Genomic DNA, 18,298 nt, shown 5'->3' with positions numbered 1-18,298 from the left:
TCAGTGGAGGCCTCATGGAAGGTAGTAGATGTTGTTACGAGCTATCGTAAGAACGCTATTACTTTCAATAGTGAGTGTCCGTAGAAGCTGAATGACCTAGAACCCTTTTAACCCATCTAAGCCTTTTTTAGGATGTAGCGCAGAAACAAGTTCAAGTACCAATTTGTTCTTGTTGTCATGCGATGCTACGCTCAGACGAGGTCTTTTTAGGAATATTATTGGCGCCCATGAGCAATTGTGCGAGCCGGTAGTATCCGATAGAAGATTGAAAACTCTGGGAACCTTTATAGAACCCGTTTGGCAGGTACAAAATTCCCTAGTACATACCTTTGTGGGTGGTTCTTAACCATAACTCCATGCTCGTGACTTTGAACCTTGTTTGTGTGACCTTGATTATGATGGATACATAAACCATGCATTCGTTTGATTTCTAAGGAACTCATAGGTCTTTCTTTGTAAACATCATAAGTTTCATCAAACTCAATGGATCTTGGGTGTTGATGGGGTGAAAACCCTAATCCACCAAAATGGATGATTGATCTTGATGATAACTTGATCAATGCTTTGATCCAATTTAGGATTTACGTCCTTCATGCTTTGATGTTTACAAATTAATAACTTGAATTCTTTGAAAATCAAACAACATTGCATTTGCATTGCATCATTTGCATACTTCATGCATTTATCCAGGTTGTCCAGAACACTTATCCTTGTGTGTCTCCATCTTCAGAGTTGTCTGTCTACCGTCAAGCTGTTTCCTCCGCACAAGTACGGAACTAGAGCTGCTGTTAGACAAAGAATGGCAGACCAAGAGAAACATAACATGGAAGTTAGAATGGAAATTGATGAGTTGAAATCAGGCATGATTAAGCTTACCGAGATGATGCAAGTGTTGATGGCTAGGACTGATCCACCTCAGAGGACTGTTATTTCCGAAGTCTCCACTGCTGTTGTTGACCCTTTACAGATTCAGAAGCCACCTTCTACTTGGCCAGAATTTGGGTTACCTGAGAATTTCTCTCCAACATATGTTAATGCTTCTATGGTGGGTCAAACTTCGAGGCAGATATTCCAACCTCCGGTCTTTTCTGAACCTCCACCTGTTGTTCATACTACTGCTCAAGCTGTTCCAGCTCGTTATGACAATCCTCTCTATGATTACCGTTCTGTTGGTTCTCGAAGTGTTAGTCAAGGAGATTGTGGTGAAGTTGAAGAAGTCCGTGAGCAATATCAGGCATTGGAAAAGAGGCTAAGAGCTATGGAAGGAAGCAATTTCTTTAGTGTGAATGCTGATAATATGGGTCTTGTTTCAAATCTTGTCATGCCGTCCAAGTTCAAAGTTCCCGAGTTTGAGAAGTACAAGGGGCATACTTGTCCAAGGAGTCATTTGACCATGTACTACAGAAAGATGACTGCTTACACCAACAACCAGAATTTGCTCGTTCATTGCTTTCAAGACAGTTTAAGTGGAGCTTCGTTGAAGTGGTACATGAGTTTGGAAAAGGGTTGTGTTCAGAATTTCCAAGATTTAGCTGATGCATTCATGAAACAGTACAAGTATAATCTGGATATGGCACCTGATCGTCGTCAACTTCAGAGTATGGCTCAGAAGGAAAAGGAATCTTTCAAGGAATATGCTCAACGTTGGAGAGAATTGGCTTCCCAAGTTGAACCACCTTTGTCTGAGAAGGAATTAACTAGCTTGTTCATGGATACCCTTTCTCCTTTCTTTTGGGAGAAGATGATTGGAAGTGTGTCTTCAAACTTCACTGATTTGGTAACAATTGGTCAAAGGCTAGAAGAAGGAATCAGGAAAGGAAAAGTGTCTGTTGCTGTTGATTCTTCGAAGAAACTTTTTGGGGGCTTCCAGAAGAAGAAAGAGAATGAGACTAATGTTGTGTCAGATGACAGAAGAAGATTTCACCGTAGACCTCAAAATGGTGATCAACCTTATGTATCTGCTGTCACTCCTGTGCGAGTTCAAGCTCCTCAACCTCAAGCTGCTAACCAGAATCGGATTCGTAATAGGGTCGAATTTGATCCTATCCCTATGACTTATACTGAACTGTATCCTGCTTTGGTCCAGAAAGGGTTGATTACAACAAGAGCTATGCCTCCACCTCGAAATCCTCTCCCTGATGGTTTCAGATCTGATCTTCATTGTCCTTTTCATCAAGGTGCAGCAGGCCATGATTTAGAAAGATGTTTCCCTTTGAAGGAAAGAGTTCAAGAGTTGGTTAGATCAAAGATGCTATCTTTCAGGGATGTGGGTCCTAATGTTGTCACTAATCCGTTGCCAGACCAAAGTGGCTGAAGACAAGTCAAAGCCAGATAGTCTCCTAAAGCCAAGTGTTTCAGACATGATAGCTCATCTTTGTTGCTGATTAGTCACTAGGCCTTTGTTTCTTAACTGTTTGCATCTCCTTTATTGTATTGTTTACTTTCAAACTTGTTTATTCCTGAATGTTAATTTTAATGAAATGAGCATTGCATATTTTGAATTCATTCACATCCACTATGTTTATGTTTATTCCTTCTTTTACAAAAAGTTTCTTCCATTTGTTTTCTTTATCAAACTTGTGTTTTATGCAGAGATTTGAGGGAGGATGATGACAACGAAATACCCAAGTTGTTGAACTGTATGCTTTCAAATAAAACTTTGTTGATGATGTACAGGCATTGTTTCAATTCCCAAACACTGGAGAAATAAGGAAGTTAATCCCTTGTCAACCCCTTTGAGCCTTCGAAGTAGGAGTTTCTTTTTGTACAAAAAACCCGCATTTTTAACCTGGGGCAGGGTAGTTCTCAGTTAATTTGGCTGTGCATTCTATTTTAAGAGAATTATTCAGTACACCTTTCAACAAAGGTTTCAATCGCAAGCGTTCCTCCGCACACATCAAAGAAATGTTGGAGATGTCAATCAAAAGCCAATGATGGTTCATCAATCATTAAGCAAAGCAGTCACTATCTTTCAAAAAAAATAGAATCAAAGAAAAGCCTGCTAAGTCAAGACCAAAAATGACTTAGGCAAAAACAAGGTCATCCCGCTGACTGTAAGTGCAAAAATAAACAGTTCAGGCAAAAGTTAGGGATATCAAAAGAAAAAGATGAAAAAAGAGAAGTCAATAAATTCCTAAACAACAAAATGTTGTGACTACCAAAAGGAAGAAGTGACTGCCATCTCAAAAGTTCTATTTGCTTGTGAACTATCATCATTATCAAAGGTGCAAATCCAGAAGTCTCTTAGAATCTAAATGCATAATTTGAATTAACTGAGCTTAGGATTGGAGATCATCACGAAGATGGGGTGGGTACAATCAAATTTTGAGCCTTATATCCTTTGTTTCTAAAACCGTGAACCTGACCACGTTACAACCTTTAAAAGACCTAATTGAAGCAAGGTTTATTTTGAAAGCATACTACAACAAGGTTGCGTAACCTGACTCCCATGAGATTTTCCAATCATCTGTTTTGATATCATTTGTTTGCTTTATCCATCACTTTGATTATCTTAACCTTTGTGTTTTGACCAGTGATTCCATTTGCTTTACATCAATAACATCATTCCAATAATGATTTTGATTTCAAAAATATGCTTTGAGCATTGCATTAAAATTACCATTCTTGAATGAACATTTTATTTGCAAGTAAGCACTCATCTTTCAGGAAGTTCAAACAGTCGAGAAACTTGATTAGTGATCCTATCAGGGGCACGTTACTTCAAGATCCTGTTGTTCAGATGTTTAGTCAAGATTTGTTGATCAAAATATCCTTTCAAGACTTATACTGGGGCAAGCCATCCCAACATGTATTTCAAGAATTGAAGCCATGATCAGTTCATCCCCAGTACAATCCAACTGAAGCCATGATTAGTTAACTTGCAACAATTAGTCAATCAGGGGCAATCTTCTTCATCAATCCCCAAGCAGTTTATCAGTCCATTCCAAAAGGATCATCAGTCTGATATTGTTTTCAATGGGACAAAAGTTTGTTTAAGCATCTTCTTCCCAAGCAGAGTTGGCGGAGTTCTCGTGTTGAGGAATCAGAGCTCCAATCTTGCCTCACATAAGAGTCTACCCCAGTTGTCACAAACAATTGTATTGCATTTATCATTCGTCATGCATAGAAAGATTCAACATCATGCATTGAAACAAAATTCATGCTCATTTGCATCTTTCCGAGGTCCTGTTGTTATCAACATCTTACCTTGAGATCAGAGTCCAACTTACTTGGCACCTATCCAAAACAGATACTTGTTTGTCTTCTCCGTCTAGTGTTGTTCCTAGATGTATCCTTTCTTCATTCAGTTCCATTCCTGGATGTTATGATTTCTCTCTCTTCTTTCAGTGCCATTCCTGAAAGATTTCCACCATGGTTTATCTTGGTTCCCTTCAATCATGTTTTATCTTGATTGCCTCCGATCATGCTTTATCCTGATCGCTTTCGACCATGCTTTATCTTGGTTCCCCTCAATCATGTTTTATCTTGATTGTCTCCGATCTTGCTTTATCCTGATCGCTTTCGACCATGCTTTATCTTGGTTACCTTCAATCATGTTTTATCTTGATTGTCATTTGATGCTGCTTCGTTCATGCTTTATCTTGAACGTCTCTGATACATTCTTCTCAAAGTTCAATCATGTTTTACTCTTGATTACCTTTGATGCCATTCAATCATGTTTTATCTTGATTGTCCTGGATGTTATCCAATCATGTTTTATCTTGATTGCCCTTAACGTTATCCATTCATGATTTATCTTGAATGCCTCATATATTCTCTCCTCGAAGTCCGATCATGTTTTATCTTGATTGCCTTTGTTGTGTATCTTCCTTTCCAAATTCATTCTCGTTTTACTCTTGAATGATTTTTGATGTGGGTTTCAGAGATCTTTCATTCTGAATTTCTCTGTTGATCTTCTGTCCAGATTTCCTTTCATGTTTTACTCTTGAAAGCTTCTGTTGACTGTCTCTTTCCCTTGCGAAGTCCAGTTTTATTCCTGGGTACGCTTATCTTTTCCCCAGCTGTTTCTTTTAGTCGAGTCTATTACTCTTTCCTTTTGTTTATTCCCCTGCGGAGTTCTTGTGTCGTGTACCATGTTTCTCCATCAATAGTTTGTCTCTCGTGGCGCTTTATTCCCCACAGAGATTCGAGTCTGTCTCATATCATATCATACAAAAAAACAAAAAAAAAGTCCCTGCATTCATGGCATAACGTATCATTCCATCAAGGGGCAAAATTCAGGTTTTTTAAGTATTTAATTACCTTCTGCCTGATATCTTGATGACTAAGTCATTCAAGTTACTTGGCTAAAGATAATTAAATAGGGGCATCTGTTGTACCCTAAATTTTGCCCCGACTTTTTATCTGCATCATTTACATTTAGTATTCTTATTTTATCTCAAAAATTCAAAAAAAAAATATGTGTCGTCTTATACGTTCATTTGCATCATTTGCATTCAAAAAATCAAAAATATATATGCATGCATTTCATACCTCATTTTATAATTAATAGTATTTTTGTTTATTCTTACTAATTTATTTATTTTTGAGATTTATAACTTTAATTTTAAATTCAATTTAGATTTTAAGTTGAGTTTTTAATTAAAATTAATAAATCAATTTTATTTTTTATTACTTGTTTTTATTTTGTTTCTTTTATAGGTGCAATTATAATAATTGATGGTCCAAGTTGATTCAAGTTATTCTAAAGGCCCATTTATTTTTCTCATTGATCCAAACTCAAGGCCCGTTTTCTATTTTGTGTCACAATGGATCAAGTTTGAAGTTGGGGACCCATCCAAGATTTCAGTTCACGTTTTTTCCAGCACAAGAGAGTCACGTTTTTTTTCTTCTTGTTCAGCCAAGATTATAGCCAATTTCGTCCAAACAAATCTGGACCTCCATTCGACTTGATCAAGGGCCCTTGTTTCTCTAAAAATTCACAACTCACAAAGTTCATCCAAACCAGAAATCGTGACTTCCTTTTCTTTTTTCTCTCAATTGATCACACTTTCCTCACACTACAGACAAAAAAAAGCCAGCACTTTGAGAGCTCACAATTCACGTTTAATTCCTCTCTTCTGCTCATGCGTTTCTCCTTCACCACTCACCAAAATATCCCGCAAAATCAGTAGCAAACTTCTGATTTTTTATTCCAATCCTCACTGAAAATCACTCTTTTACCCTCACTCTCCTAGTGCTATATATACACTCATTCAGAATCAAGCAAAGGGAGGAAGAAAATAAGCTGTTACTCTGCCAAATTTATTACCAAATGCTTCCTCCAACTCTCTTCAATCTATTTGCACTTTCAATCACTCCATAAACCATTCATTTCAAGCCAAAAACCAGCATAAACCAAAATCCCCTTCCTGTTTCGGAAGAATCATACACAGCACCACAAATTCACCATTTACAGACTACAAACCAGCAAAAATCAACCAAACAATACATTACCACATCAATCCATCATGTCCTCACCATAAACTGAATCAGATCCAAATCACAACACAAGAATCGCTCCATCCAGATCCAACGCGACGCCGACGCGGCCTTCAAATTCCTTCAAGCGTGATGTCAACGAACCGCTAGCAACTCAGACAAAACAACAACAACACCGAATCTGGCGCAGCAGCATCTGAGTCAAACCGCGTGACAACGTCATCATCGCAACGTCACCGAGTCCAAACTTCACTGAATCTGCGGGTTGATCGATCCTTACAACATTCTTCGGCAACTTGTACGCGCTCCGCACATATAGTAAAGCAACGTCTCCTTCAAGCTTCCGATTCGGTAATCCTAAGCTCTCTACCTTCGAGTTACCGTTGATTGTGAGTTTCTGATGGAATTTGTTGTTTGTTGCTTGGTAATTCCTTGAAATGATTGTTGACATTGCTTGATTTGTGTTTATATTTGATGCTCTGTTAGCTATTGTTTGTGTATTGCTGATATTTGAAAATGGAGATGCTGAGAGTTTATGTTTTGTTGTGAGAGAGATTAGAAAGTAAGCAGGGATGATAGAATAGGAACAGAGAGAAACAGAGTGATTTGAGAGCGTGAGAGATGAAGATATGAACAGGGGAGGTCCACCGAATGTGTGAAAGGAGGGGAGGACCCTTTATGATTTTGTTTAGGGTTTCATTTGTTTTTGTTGATATTGGGCTTAGGTTGTGTTTAGTGGCCCATTCGAATTCTATGCTGCACCTTCTTGTAGCGCTAATACCCCTCCCATGGTTGAGTTTGTTTAGTTTGAATCTGGGCCTTTTGCGTGAGTTCAGTGAAGCCCAACGCATCATTCTGCTTGTTATCACCCTGGGTCTAGCGCAAAACCCCCTCCTGGACAGACTTTAGGTTTCCCTTGGGCCTGCTACTAAGCCCAAAGTCCATTTTACTATTTACACCCTCATTTCAGTATTTTAGCCCATTTAATATTTTTCTTGTTATTTGTTTGTATTTTGTGTTATTGTTTTTATGCTAATTGGAAAATATAAAAATATGCTTAATTAGATTTTATTTTTCTACTATCATCAAAAATACCAAAAACATGTTTAGATTTAGATTCTATTTTTCATATTAAAACCACCAAGAATATGTTTGTTTTAGTTAAATTTTCTTTTTAGAATTTAATATGTTTATTTTTATATTTTCTTTAATTATTTTCGATTAATATTTGTTAGTATATTTTTGTCATTTATTCATGCATCATTATATATATCCGTTGCTAATGTTTTCTTGACTTTTGTGAGGTACCACTATCCTTGAGCCATTGAACTTTATTGTGGACATTTATAATTCATTTTAATTTTGTATATATTATCCTTTTACTTTCCGTTTTATTTTTCGATTGGGTTGTAATAATTCTTAGTTAATTTTCATCCCCATTCGTTTAAGTGTGTAATCCCCATCCCCGAAGCCTTGTAATAATTTTACCTCTTTCCTTTACCGCTTTATTTTATTATTGCTTGCATGCTTTTAACCGTTTTTCAAAATAAAAGAGAATTAGGACCTTAGCCGTTTTCTACCATAAGTCGATTGCACTTCACGCATCGCCATCAACCGTACTTACACATGCACACTTGCACGTACACTCTTATTTTACCTCTTTCATGTTCATTCCTTTATGTTTGAACCCTTATGCTTGTATGGATTTTACCTGTATGAGCTTGTATGTTTCCATTTACTTCTTTCCATCTTTTTAAATAAAATGTTCACCCCCGCATTACTTGGTCCATATACCAAGCACCCAACCAACTCTTTGTAAGTCGAGTGCCTTGCGCACCGCCATCGACCTGTTTTTTTCAAAACTCTTTTCATAATAAAACCTTGACTTTTGTTGAGTGATCTTCTTTAAAACTCTTTTGTGCACTTGCACTCCTTTTCTTTTAAAACTGTTTTAAAAACCTTTTTTTTCAAAACTTTTGAGCAGAACTACAAATGCTCTGACTTCTCCATTGCACTGAGGAGGTATGTAGGCACAAGACACAACGTCTTGCCGAGCAAACTTTTGTAAATAACCTTTTTCTTTTTGTATATATTTTCTTTTCCCTTTTATTTCTTTCTAGCAAACAAAAATGGTTTTAACATAAACACAGATTTTCAAAAGGTTCCTGTGGAGTACCACAGATGTGAGGGGTGCTAACACCTTCCCTTTACATAACCAACCCCCGTATCCAGATTTCTTTTTGTGGTTTTTTTCGAGTTTTTTCCCTTTCCTCTTTGGGAATTAAAAAAGTTCGGTGGCGACTCTTGCTTTTAACGACTTAAGTTAACCAATGACTTAAACTCAAATTTTTGCCGCTACAACATGGTCTCATCATAATCCCATCCATACTCAGCTTAAACAAAGTGGCCTTGGGCATCACATTAAGAGAAGAACCCGTATCAATCAGAACTCGAGATAACACAACGTCCAGACACTTGACGGAGATATGCAACGCTTTGTTGTGTGCTCTACCCTCAGGTGGAAGTTCATCATCAGAAAAACCCAAACAATTACCAGCAGCAATGTTGGTCACAACCCCTTCAAACTGAGGCACGGTAATGTCTTGAGTCACGTGAGCGGAAGCCAGAACTTTCATCAGAGCATCACGATGAGCTTCCGAGTGCACCAAAAGGGACAAGATAGAGATCTTAGCTTGAGTTTGGTCAAGTTGATCAATCACCTTGTAGTCACTTTTCTTAATGATTCTCAGAAGTTGCTCAGCATCTTGTGCATTACGTGTTACAGGAGGGTCGACAACAACTTTCTTTCCCTTTGCTTGTGCATTAGTGTCCTTATTGGTCTCTTTAGGAAGCGGAGGAGGGGCAGCAAAGATCCGACCACTACGGGTAATGCCACCGGTGCCAGCAATATTTGTGATGCTCGAATTACCCACTGGAGGACAATCATACTTCTTCCCTCGAATATACACAGCATTATAACTCCAAGGAACAGCCTTAGAATCATTCACATGAGAGGGAACGAGAGATGAGGTCGAAGGAGTTAAAGGAGCATTTGGAACCTGAATAACCATCGGAGTTCTCGGAGCTTGAATGGTCAATAGAGCACTCGGTGCGTGAATAACCAGCGGGGTCTTTGGTGCTTGAATGGCCAAAGGCGTGCTCTGAGTTTTTGACGCCTCAGCAGGATGGTAAGGGATTTCAGGATGGCCACATCTTCAATAGGAACGACCCTTTCCACTCTAAGAACACCTTCGTCCATTAGTTTCTGAATTTCTTCTTTCAACCTAGCGCACTCTTGAGGATTAAAAGAACATTGCAAACAGTAGTCATGTAGCTCACACAAAACCTTTTGTTGCAAAAGATGTTCTCTGATAATTGCTAGCGGCATCTTAACCTCACTAACATCATTCACCAGGATCTGATCATTACATAACTCAATAGCATTGGTCGCACCAGCATGAGAAGGCATAGGGTTATTCTGCACGTTGGGACCAGTAGGAGTGAATGAGATAAGCTTGTCATCAAGAAGATCCTGAACCTTTAACTTGAATGCTCTACACTTTTCAATAGTATGGCCTGGGGCCCCTGAATGAAATTCACAACGAGCATTAACATCATAACCAGGAGGGAGAGGGCTAGGTGGAGGTCCAAGTTCACGGAGTTGTACCAATTGACCAGCAAGCAACTGAGGGAGGAGTTGGGCATATGACATAGGAACCGGATCAATACGCCTATCTTGGAATCTTGTTCTTTGTGGGCCCCTTTGACCTTGAGGCCTAGGGTTCTGTTGACGATTCTGAGGAGCAGCAGCTTGTTGTTGCGGTACGAAAGGTTGTTGGGGTGCCATCCATGGTTGTGGAAGAGCAGCAGCATATGCTTGAGGGACATATGGACCAGGAACAGCATAAGGCATCGGATAATAAGGAGGTGGAACAGCAGAATATGCAGGAGCTCGGCCTTGGTCAACAGAAGCGGTGCTAGTTTCACCTTCTTTCTTCTTCACAAACCCAGAATACGGCTTCTTACCATTACCACTTGAGGTGCTAGGATTAGTAACACCTTGAATGGTACCGGCTTTGACACAATTCTCAACCCTCTCACCAATGATGACCACATCCGAAAAAGAAGGAGAAGTGTTACTAACCATGTGCTGAAGATACGGCCCTTTCAGAGTTCCCATAAACAGATCAATCAACTCTCGGTCCAATAAAGGAGGTTGGACTCGAGCAGCAAGTTCACGCCACCTCTGGGCGTATTCCTTAAAAGACTCTTCAGATTTCTGTGACATATTTTGCAGCTGTGCACGGCTAGGAGCCATAGCAGTATTGTAGTGGTATTGTTTCAAGAAGGCATCAACAAGTTCTCCCCAAGTACTGACGTTAGACCTCTCGAGTTTCATATACCACTCCAACGGGGCTCCAGTGAGACTATCCTGGAAGAAATGCATAAGCAGAGGTTCGTTCTCAGCGTGAGCGACCATCTTACGGCAGTAGGAACGAATGTGAGTCTTTGGGCAGGTAACTCCCTTGTACTTAACAAAATCTGGCACCTTGAACTTCGGGGGAATAACAATCCCAGGTACCAAGCACATAGCAGCGGTGTCGAAACTTGAAGTTTTAGCAACCTCAACAGCCTTAAGACGTTCTTCAAGAGCCTGGTACATCTTAGCAGTCTCGGTCAACTCAGCAGTGAGATCATGTTCAAGATCAATAACCTCATGGTGGTCGTCCACTACTTTAAGTGTCTCATTAATAGGAGTCTCTTTAGTTTTCGTCCCTCCGTCGATAGAAGTGGTAGGAACATCCTTGACCAAACTAGCGACGCTCTTTCTGAGTTCATCCTGTCCTTGAACAACGGCATGGAGAGTCTCCGTAAGTTGGGCCATTCTTTCCCCCATAACATCCATATCCCTACGGAGGGCAGCTTGATTCTGTTCAAATTGTTCCATGATTCTCTTCTCGTTGTTTCTGGTGCGGTAAGGATGTAAGGAAGTCAACTTTGTTGTTGAAGCAGAAATCTGAAGCTGAAAGGGACCCCAATTAGTTTCTTGTACAATAACCTGAAAAATGCAATGTGATAATGTGAATGTATGAGTGCATGTGTGCGTATGACGTGATGTGCCATTTTCAAAGTATCCAAGATTTAATATTGATCCAGAATAGCTAACAATGTGACAAAGGATAAGTATCAAGAGAAACTAGTTCTTTTTTATTCATGACAGAAATTTAAACTTGGGCAAGTCATACATCAACAAAATAGTTCAACAAAGGAAATAAAAGACCCCATCCAACAAGTCTGGTGGTGGTCGAAACATACAGACTTAAACATCAATCCATCTGAATATAAAACAGAGGTCCTCCTTGTCTGAAATGCTCGTCGCTCCACTTCTTAGTTTCATCAAACAGTTTCTTGGTTGCTTCTCGATCTCTTCCTTTAAGAAGGCTTTGAATCACCTCATCTTTGCGAAACAAATGCCCATCTAGCTTCTTGCAGCACTCCGTGAGTTCGTCACATCCTTTGCATTTTGGGAGATAATCCTTCTCAGATACGTCCTCCATACCCATCATTCGATCTCTGAGCTTGGCATTTTCTTCTGTTAGTCGGGCGGTGCGGAGGTGACTTCCTTTCAACTGAGTCTCAACCGCTATCCTTTGGGTGGTCTCTTCTTCCAGTTTCTTTTTCAGACTCCTCACTTCAGCTCTGGCCTCCCTTTCTATCTTGAGTTTATAAGCCTTCAAGTCTTCTCTGTACTCTCGCTTGAGTTTCTCTTCTGCCTCTTTTACGGCCCTTTTTATGATCTCTTGGTGATCCTCGACAACAACAGCAGTATCTCTTTCACCTTTTTCCGTTCTAGCCCTCTTTTGAACTCTCAAAGATCCTTCTTTCAGCACCTTGGCTTCATGTGCCAACTCAACCCCTATTTGGTCCACAAGATGATGTTTTGGTCGCGCATCTGACCTCTTTTCGTGCAATTGGGTGCTTTCCATATTTACTGGGATGCAATTCTCAGCAGGCATAATGGCAATTGGAACCTTAGGTGGTTGCTCGTACAATGGATTAACCTTCGGGAAAGGCAACAGACGATCTTTAACTCTATCCTCAACCCAATCCGTGTAGGCTTGTTTGGCAACGGCATTCTTTTCACCTAGAGAAGTCTGATCATCTGTATGGATGCTATTCCAGGCACTCCTCACCTTTTCTAGACCCTTTGGATCGGTTCCCTTCTCAAAGCAAACGGATTTGAATATCTCTTTGTCCAAAGGCTTGTTTTCAAGTGCAAAACCCAACTGACGCAGCGCTAGCTTAGGATTATAATTGATAACACCTTTCGTTCCTATGAGGGGAACGTTGTCAAAAGTACCACAACTAGTTATAACTTCCTCTACGTCCATTCCGGTAGGACACCAGACAATGTCGTTTCCAGTAAGCCCCATGATCCTTTGAGGCCATTTTTGTGAGTCTTTTGTTGTAACAAACGGCCCATTTTTAGGCAAGTGTGAAGTGAACCACTCATATAGCAACGGTAAACAACCCCCAACCGATCCTTTCTTCCCATACCTGGAGTGGATGATATAATAAGTATCTGCTAAAAGAGTGGGCACAGGATTTTGATCCATGAAGAGACAAACAGCAGTTAGATCGACGAAATTCGGAATATTCGGGAACAACACCAAACCATAGATCATAACAGCTAGGAGAGCGTTGAATTCTTTCCATTTCTTCTCAACAGCAAGGGTATCGGCCTTCTTTATCAGAAATTTCACATGGAATCCATGGGTTCCACCATTAGGCTTCCAGTTACTTATAACGTCTTTCATGCTCAAATAAAGAGCATCAGCAATTCGGTCCATTCTTGGCTTCTCAGGTACACACACAAAAGGGATTTTACGTTGAACCTTAATCTTGAGAATGTCAGCATACTCTTCAAGGGTAGGAGCCAGTTGATAATCTCGAAAGGTAAAACAACGTAGCTCAGAATCATAGAACTGAAGAAGCGTGTATAGAGCCCATTCGTCAATGTGAGAAGTCAACATGTGTAAGATGTGGCCATACGTCTTTCTGAACTCATCCAAGTTATGCCCGGTAACTAAAGTGCTCAACTGAATCAGATGTGTCATATCCTCACGGAAGAAACTGCAGGTGAACGTACGCTTGGTAGCCTCTTTTGTAGCGGTCACGTTGTTAACCATCCTGGATGAAAGGTAATAACCTCAGATACCCTGAAAAATGGCATGCATATGAGAAATAATACGATTTTTCTTCTTTTCTTTTTTTTCTTCTTTTTTTTATTACATCTTTCTTTCTCCTTTTTTTTTTAAAAATAAATATGCCATGATGAAAATGATGCAATGGAGGTTCTCCCAATATGAGAGAGTTGTTGTGTCGTCTCTGATCAGAATCACATATCATGAGGTCAAAGGTTCGGCATAGGTGCCACACAGCCATAGGAACAATAGTCACCAACAGAACAGAATAGTCACCAACGGTACCTGTCATGTATATCCCTCCCCACTCACAGGTGAATCTAGGTCAGGGTAAGGTTATGAAACGCAGTATACGATCCGCCCGAAGGTAAGCATCATCACAGCGCGGATGCGGGTGACGATAATACCTCCGTTTGAAACCACTACTCTGCTCGTAGTCACATGATCCATCCCGAGACGTACACCTCGAGACAAACCATGCTCCCACTCTATCCTAGGGTACCTAAAGTGCACTCATAGCCTGTGTATTGGGCCTTTTACCTCATAGAATCATCCCCACCCAACCTGCAAGCAGAGAAAATATGTGGCCCCCACGGGGACCCATAATATAGTCCAGATGCATGCGGAAAGTAAACATGATATGCAAGCAAGAAATAAACATGATATGCAAGCATATAAACAAAATGTAAACACATAAACAAACAAATAAACACCCAATAAAAGAAACAAACAAAGGCTAGGATCGACTCACTAAGAATGGACCAGCACAGGTCTAGCAACATCCCCAGCAGAGTCGCCAGCTGTCGCACGCTCGCGAAAAATGAACAGAGTCGCCACCAATATATTTATCACATAAGGGAAAGGAATACCAGGAAACCTAACAAAGAAAGGAACAGGGTCTTGCGACCAGAGAATCAAGGTACGGGAGTCGGTTACGCGATGGGAAGGTATTAGCACCCCTCGCGCCCATCGTACTCGATGGTATCCACCTATGCTTGTTTCTATCTAAAGGGTGTATATCTATGTCTATGTCTAAATGCGAATGAATGCAAAATGTAGGGAAAATAAATAATTATACTCGCACGGGCCCTACCCCGCTGCCTACGTATCCTTTTCAGGAATCAGAGTTACCGTAGCTCGGCTCACGATTTTCTGTTTGTTTTTGTGTTTTTTAGTTGGGCGGCGTCAACGTTCGCGCTTTTGCATAAGGGATCGACCTAGGATGCGTACAAGTGGAAATGACATTGCCCTTAGGAAGAAGAAAAAGAAATGATTGGTTTGTGTCTTTTAGGGTAGGTGAGTGGTGAACAGTTCCCAATACCGGGCCACTCACCACTTTCTCTACTTTGTTTTGATTTGAACCATTGTTAGGTGTTTTAAGTGTTTTTGGTTAGGTGTTTTTTAAGGGGATTTACTTTGCGATTCGAATCACATAACAATGTATAATGATCGAGAAGCAGATTAGGGAATGAATCCCACTCACTTCCATCCCATTATGTAATGTTTGAGAAACGGATTAGGGAATGAATCCCACTCATTTCTCTCCCATTAATTAATGTTTTGAGAAACAGATTAGGGAATGAATCCCACTCATTCCTCTCCCATTAGGTAGTGACCGAGAAACAGATTAGGGAATAAATCCCACTCATTTCTATGCCACTAAGTGATTGAGAAACAGATTAGGGAATGAATCCCACTCATTTCTCTATCACTTTCTTAATGTGATTCGCATCTTTCCTTTATTAATGTTTTAAATGTTGAAAAGAAAAAGAATGAAATAGGGAACTAATCCTAAATTCTAATCTAAGTTGTCTATACAAGGGAATCAAAATAAAAGGATTATACACTTTATTAAAGAAAAAAACTACACATGAAATAAGCAAAGGAAAATCAATATGCGACGAATAAAATTGAGAACTATAGCGAATAAATGATATCCGCAAGCATACATACATCTATTAGTTCTATACAAAAAAATCGAGACTAAAAAAATAATTTCTAAGTCTATTAACGAGTTTTTTTTTTTTACAAGGAAGTATCAAACAAAAAATATTCAAGTGTTGTAAAGGAAAAGATTTATTAAGAGGATTAAAACAATTAAGAAAAAATTAACAAAAATCATGGCAATTATTTACACACTCTAAAATATCTAAACAATTTTTTTTATGTATTTTTATTTGTTTAAAAATTGGAATTATGAACTAAAAATAAAAGCAAAACAAAATTAAAATGAAAACTAGATTTTAAACTGCAGGGGGGTGCATCAGTAACTTTTAATGAACTGAAATCAGTTATAGCAAAACTGGGCCAGAGAAACGGGGGTGGTAATAGCTAGGGCGCTCAGGCCCAGCTACATGAGATGGTGGTTTATTAGTGAAAGGGGTGTGTGATGCTGAAAAGAACTCAGGCCCAATGATCTTGAAACGAAACGTAGCCTAATCACTAACATCAGCATTCCATTCATTTTTATTTATTATTGCACTTTGTTAATATTATTTAGACTATGGTTGAATTAAAATGTGGCACTCAATTAACATGTAAACACTGCATCAATTGGTCATGGTGGAATTTTAAGTCACTAATGACAAAATAGAAAACGGACCAACCAGATGCTGACACGCCATATTCTAATCATTTACTACAAGACAAAATGAACTACAATTTGGGAGGGTAAACCAATAGCATGCTGCCACACACGCGTCTGGGGGAAAATATTTTCAGAAGAAATAGACGCCGGAGCACTGCTCCGGTCGTCTTCTCCGGCGAGGCTCGCGGCGGAACTAACCGTATTTTTTTCCAGAAATTGATAAGGCTTATACCTTTCGAATCGGAATCTCGAGCTAATCATGGATCTATCACTAGTTTTCTTTGATTCTTGCTCTACCATCATAACAGAAGCCAAAACAAAAAACCTAACTTCTAAGAGCACAGTGAAAACGCAAGCTAATGGTACAGAAACGATTCTCACAATGTTTAGAACTCACATACCTCATTCAAACAGTCAAAATACCAACGGTTTTATGCAAACTGAGGTTAAACAAAAACTGAATCTCGAATGTGTATGCATCTACGGTATGCTACATGAGATATAAAGAGTTTCAGATCTTACCTGAGGAAGATCTTGGATTAATCGTCGAGGAAGTATTTCACGCTCTTCAAGCTCCTTGTTGCCAGTGATGAACGATTATGGAGTGGACCTGATCCCCTGAGATCTTCTTCCTGATGCCTGAAAACCGAGGATCTTTCTCAATGAAGATGGTGATGACGCTTCAGGATATATCTCCCAACGCGAAGTGAACTCAGTTCATTGCTATTCGTAAGACTTGTAGCGCGACGATAAGGAAAATGTGGATGCAGAGGCAGTGAGATCAAGATGATCGATGATGGAGGTTGAAAGGCGATGAAGGTGGTTAGGAGGTTGATTGGTGAGGATGAAGATGGTGGTTACCGTGAAGATGACGGCGGATGATGGTAGCAAGAGGAGGTGAGTGGTGGTTATAGTGAAGGTTGTTGGCGGCTCAAGATGAAAACGGAGGAGTTTGTTACAATTTGTAACAAACTTTTTGGAGAGTGTGAAGAGTGAAGGAGAATCGAAGAGAGAGAGAGAGAGATATCTGAAAATGAGCAAAAGAGAGTGTGGTGGAAAAAAATGAATCTCCTCCTGAGTTATGAAGAGTTTTGGTTTTTATAGCATGGGTGAGGTTGTATGGTTCTTATGGTGAGGAAGAGTGCAGCATAGAATTCTTCTTCAACACTTAGTGAACAAGCGTGGTAATTGAAGTAAGCTTGTAGTGAGCTTTCCTACTTATCAACTTTGCATGGTGGAATATGGTAAGTGATGACTGATTGTGTTGCAGCAAACAAGCACCATGCATACGTCTCACTTTGGGTCCACATTACTTTTTCCTTAGACATTTTTATGACACAAACTTAGGCTCATTGTAACAAGGTGATGGAGATGAAGGCTTATGATGTTGGTGATTTCTTGAGATAGGGCTTGGTGTGGGAGTTAAGTGATCTCAAACTTGGAGTGTTACTACTACCAATGCTTATGGTGTGCATGACATGAATCTGACCCACGTCTTATTCAAATTATAACTTGGTAAGGGCGTGACTTTAGGTCCCTATATCTTTTTCATCACGTGTCCAACCTTAGTGATCTTGGATTCATTGGAAAGACGGCATGGCAAGGAGCATTAAGATACCAACATTGATCTGAATAAGGATTCGTAGGCCTCTAAAATTGTCTTCAAAGTTGGCACGCCAAGTGTTTGTGAGAAGGTCACGCGTGTGGCCTGCATTTTGGCCTGCCTGATACTGCATCTTGGCCAGTTTGAGGGATTGACTTTGGAGATTCATAATTGATCCGATATTCATTCAAATGGCTCAATTATTGATTTATTGTGTAGAGGACATGGAGTAGAGTAGATGCATACCAAGTTTACACTTTATAGACCCTTGTGTGTCTCTATAATCAACCTCAAAGTTGGCACGCCACGTGCTTGATTAAATGACCATGCTGCCCAGGAAACTTGCCCAGCTTTTGCCTCGTATACAGTGAGATTTTTGCTAACTTCTCTCTTTAATAACTCTCAATCCATGTGTCATATGAAAAAACTCCCAACTACAATATTGTAGAGGGCTATGAGATG

The 18,298-nt window shown here is 39.7% G+C and overlaps 1 protein-coding gene across 1 annotated transcript; it reads right to left on the bottom strand.

The window, feature by feature from the left end:
- Nucleotides 1-6,335: 6,335 nt before the first annotated feature.
- On the bottom strand, nt 6,336-13,631 carry LOC131604453 (uncharacterized). Its single transcript, XM_058876888.1, has 3 exons — nt 12,803-13,631; nt 11,991-12,691; nt 6,336-6,419 (listed from the first exon to the last, which is right to left on the bottom strand). Exons 1-3 carry the CDS (start codon nt 13,629-13,631, stop codon nt 6,336-6,338), a joined length of 1,614 nt encoding a protein of 537 aa, XP_058732871.1.
- Between the last annotated feature and the right edge of the window lie 4,667 nt (nt 13,632-18,298).

The sequence above is a fragment of the Vicia villosa genome, linkage group LG5 (assembly GCF_029867415.1).
Source record: "Vicia villosa cultivar HV-30 ecotype Madison, WI linkage group LG5, Vvil1.0, whole genome shotgun sequence".
NCBI lineage: Eukaryota > Viridiplantae > Streptophyta > Magnoliopsida > Fabales > Fabaceae > Vicia > Vicia villosa.
Note: the sequence above shows the minus strand (reverse complement) of the source record. Positions and strands in the feature narration are given on the sequence as shown.